This window comes from Helobdella robusta (assembly GCF_000326865.2).
Source record: "Helobdella robusta unplaced genomic scaffold HELROscaffold_59, whole genome shotgun sequence".
In the NCBI taxonomy this organism is placed as follows: Eukaryota; Metazoa; Annelida; class Clitellata; order Rhynchobdellida; family Glossiphoniidae; genus Helobdella; species Helobdella robusta.
The window spans coordinates 951,517-954,930 of NW_008705322.1; the positions used below are offsets into that span (position 1 = coordinate 951,517).

Sequence of the window (3,414 nt, forward strand, 5' to 3'; positions counted from 1 at the left end):
ATATTACTACTGCTACTGTTGTCACAACTGATGCTGTCGTTGCTATAGTTGTTGTTGCTGCTATTATTGCTGTTGCTATCGTTATTTGTGTTGTCGTTTTGTAAACTGACGAAGCTGTTGTCTAAGCTAGAGACGTTCATACACTTTAGCATAATTATCATAAATATTTAATGTAGATAACCACTTGTTTTTATTAGCAGTGAGAAAAAACTTTCTGTCTTTTATGTATGCAGCAATATCAACGAGGAGATAGATATATAATTATAATAGATTGATTGATCCTTGTTACGAAGAAAAAAAATAAACAATATCAATGTCGTTTATGTTAAATTATTTAATTTTAAACAGTGAAATTTACATATAGCTATTTATATACAATAAAATTAATAATTACACATACATATTAATCAATATTTAGCTCCAGGCTTATTGTATATTGATTTTGTAACTGTCATTGTTTGTTGCAAGTTTCATTATATATATTCATTTAATTATTTACTTTTGAATGATATGCAAATGATCAGTGTGAGTAAGACATAAATATATACAACAATGATTGTGGTGCTTGCTATCAATGTAGTTTATAACAACAAATTTATGTCATCAAAGTTACAATGTGTTTTATCTATTTTTATCTTTAAAAACTTCTTTCACTAATTCTAATAATTCATTGGGACAATGTTGTGTAAACCCTAGGGTACAGTCTTTTTTGCTCAAAACATTTATCTTATTATTATTAGATATATATTATATTTTCATTTATTTATTTATTAATTTATTTATTCATTCAACTATTATTAATTTAATATTTTATATATTTATTTATAAATATTTAATAACGAGTCAGTCAACCATTAGCAGCCTGAGGCATTGATGTGATAATTTTTTCGTTCAGTACAAGGACTGTAAAATATTTCCTCAAGATGGCGGCGGCGGCGACGAATGACGGAGCCAAAATTTTTTTTTCACGTCTACTGTTGTTTAATTCCTGAGAAACTTGCATCGCTTTTAAGATGACGACTGCATCAAAATTTCATTATTCAGATTTTTAAAAGATAAAACGGAGAGTTACTTTAAAGATTTAGTTAAGAAACGTAGAAATTCATTTAGAAAACTCACTTCGCTGGGTAATGAGAATGGTGGAAAGGAACGCGTATTAAAATTCATTTAATTCGGGAAAATAAAATTCTTAAGATTCGTACGTATCTCACTAATCGATTACGATTAATAAACAATTTGAAACAATCTTGTTTTGCAAAAAACGCGATTTTGATGACAAATTCAACTGAATTTTAGACGAAGTCGCTAAGATAAACAAAATTTCATTTATTTTTCGCAAAATAAAAACAACCCTAGAACATCAGAACCAGTTTTTTCCGGTTTTAAGATAAGGAATCTCATTAGAGTACATTAACCCTGCAACAGCCAATCAGAAGCTAGATACTAAAATAACCGACCAATCACATCGAGCTGCCGATGCATAATTTTATTGACAAGTAATGGACGGTTTTTGAGCGAAAATAATCGAAAAAGTTCGACATTACATGGCTTAGTTTGATTTTTTTCATGAAAATACGAAACATTAACAACGTTTTATTAGGATGCTTGTCGTTTAAAGCAAAATAACGATCACAACAAAAGTTAAACGCTTCGCTATTTAAATATCGCACCGAGAAACGAAAAGTGCATCTACACTTAAACCCCTCATGATTACATTATTGGGAAGAGAACCGTCTGCGTGTCATGCGCGGACCGACCCTCATATTCATTCCTTTCTCGATAAACTAACCAACCACATTTTCTTCCAAAAATTTTCTAACTGCACGAAAGCAAGGAAAAAAAAGAGAGAGAATTTCACACACAAGTCACAACACCACACAGCAGCACAACACATGCAAACGAACATCTTATTCACTCTTATCTGCACATGCAGCACAATAAATTTATAATTGAAATAAAAAATTAAGTTTAGAAACAGATCAAACCTTTCATCGAGATCAGAGAATGAAGATGAGCTCATAGTTGCAGTGACCATTGCCATGAGAGGTGATGCAGAACCTATGGTGCTTCTTTTGTAAGATAACTTACCTTCTACTAAACTTGAATTAGGTGCCAGAGTTACACCCCCAGATTGCAGAAAATTTTCTAAATTAGGAGCTGGAGGTAAAAATTTTTCTGGCTGCTTACCATCAGGATCAGATAGTAAGCTTGGCGGTAATACATCTCTAGAAATGTTTGAAGAATCTAAATTAAAATTTGTAGATGTAGTTGTTGTCAGCGGAATTGAATCTATAACCTCATTGGTAGTAGAACAAGGCAACATCTCGATATCATCTAAGATCTGTTGCTTACTGTTTAACAGTGGTCCGTGCATTTTCAGAATAGGATGGCCTTCCGTGTATACAATAGGTGCAAAGACTGCAGTGTTGTGATCATCAACAGCTGGTGGTATGTAGTATATAGAATCTGTCATATTCAGCTGCTCACCTTTGTTTCTTGACTTATCAGAGGTATCACTGGGATCTGAGAATGTTGTGCACGTCCACCTGCCCCTCTTCAGTCTATCTTGACTCTCTAATTTCACTATTTTGAATCTAGATCTTGAATCTTGAGATGTTTTTGATTTTGATGTGGCAACATGACTGCCTAAAATGGCCGTCTGGTTGGGGTTGTCGGGGATCGAATGTATTAGACCAGACCAAACAGCATCATCTGTACCCCCAGGGCTGTGAACTGTGCTGGCTGATGAAGGCTCATGTTCAACATCTGTTGTCCTAGAGACATCCAGACTCAGATCTTCTGTATTCGTTGTTTCATCAAGATCATCCTGATTTTCATCCTTCTTACCTTCTTGTTTCACACTTATAATTTTCGTTATCTGAAATGAACTTTTTTTCTGCTTATTGAAATCACTGGAAGCATCGAAAAATTCTAATTGTTGCTGTTGTTGAATTTGCTTGAGTGAATGGGCATCTAATGTAGAAGAGCTTTGAGGTTGAACGACAGGCGGCGCATTTGCAGACGAATTCGTAGTAGTAGAGCTAGCAGCATCACAAGTGGGTGGCTGGAGAAGAGAAGGTTTTTGTTGTTGGCCTGTCACCAGCGATGATGATGTTGACGGATTCGGTTTTGATGTCAGTTGCTTGTTAACCTCGTTAGACGCTTCTGCTTGCTCGCCGCCTGCTGCAGCGGACATTTTGAAGTGGTAAGTAAACGAAACTCTTAGAGAAATGAACAATATGAACATCTGATTTTAATGTAAAAGCGCATTTCATGGAGTCCCACAACTCATAATAAATTAGGTGACACGTTTCGAACGACGCCTTTACCTTAAAATTTTTATGAAATTATTTCTTAAAAAAATTAATATAACCAATTAAATGTCAAAATTGCAAATAAAATGAAAACTTCTCG

The 3,414-nt window shown here is 34.1% G+C and overlaps 1 protein-coding gene across 1 annotated transcript in view; it reads right to left on the reverse strand.

Moving 5' to 3' along the window:
- Nucleotides 1-847: 847 nt before the first annotated feature.
- Nucleotides 848-3,414, reverse strand: part of HELRODRAFT_193803 (hypothetical protein) — a gene marked incomplete at its 3' end in the record, with an annotated part of 3,284 nt that continues 717 nt past the window's right edge. Inside the window, exons 1-2 of the mRNA XM_009028923.1 lie at nucleotides 2,089-3,414; nucleotides 848-1,020 (exon numbers count right to left, since the gene is read on the reverse strand). The exon at nucleotides 2,089-3,414 is cut by the window's right edge and continues 717 nt beyond it. Of these exons, the coding sequence (XP_009027171.1) occupies nucleotides 848-1,020; nucleotides 2,089-3,247 (1,332 nt within the window). The 5' untranslated portion in view covers nucleotides 3,248-3,414. The remainder of the gene's footprint in view (nucleotides 1,021-2,088) is intronic.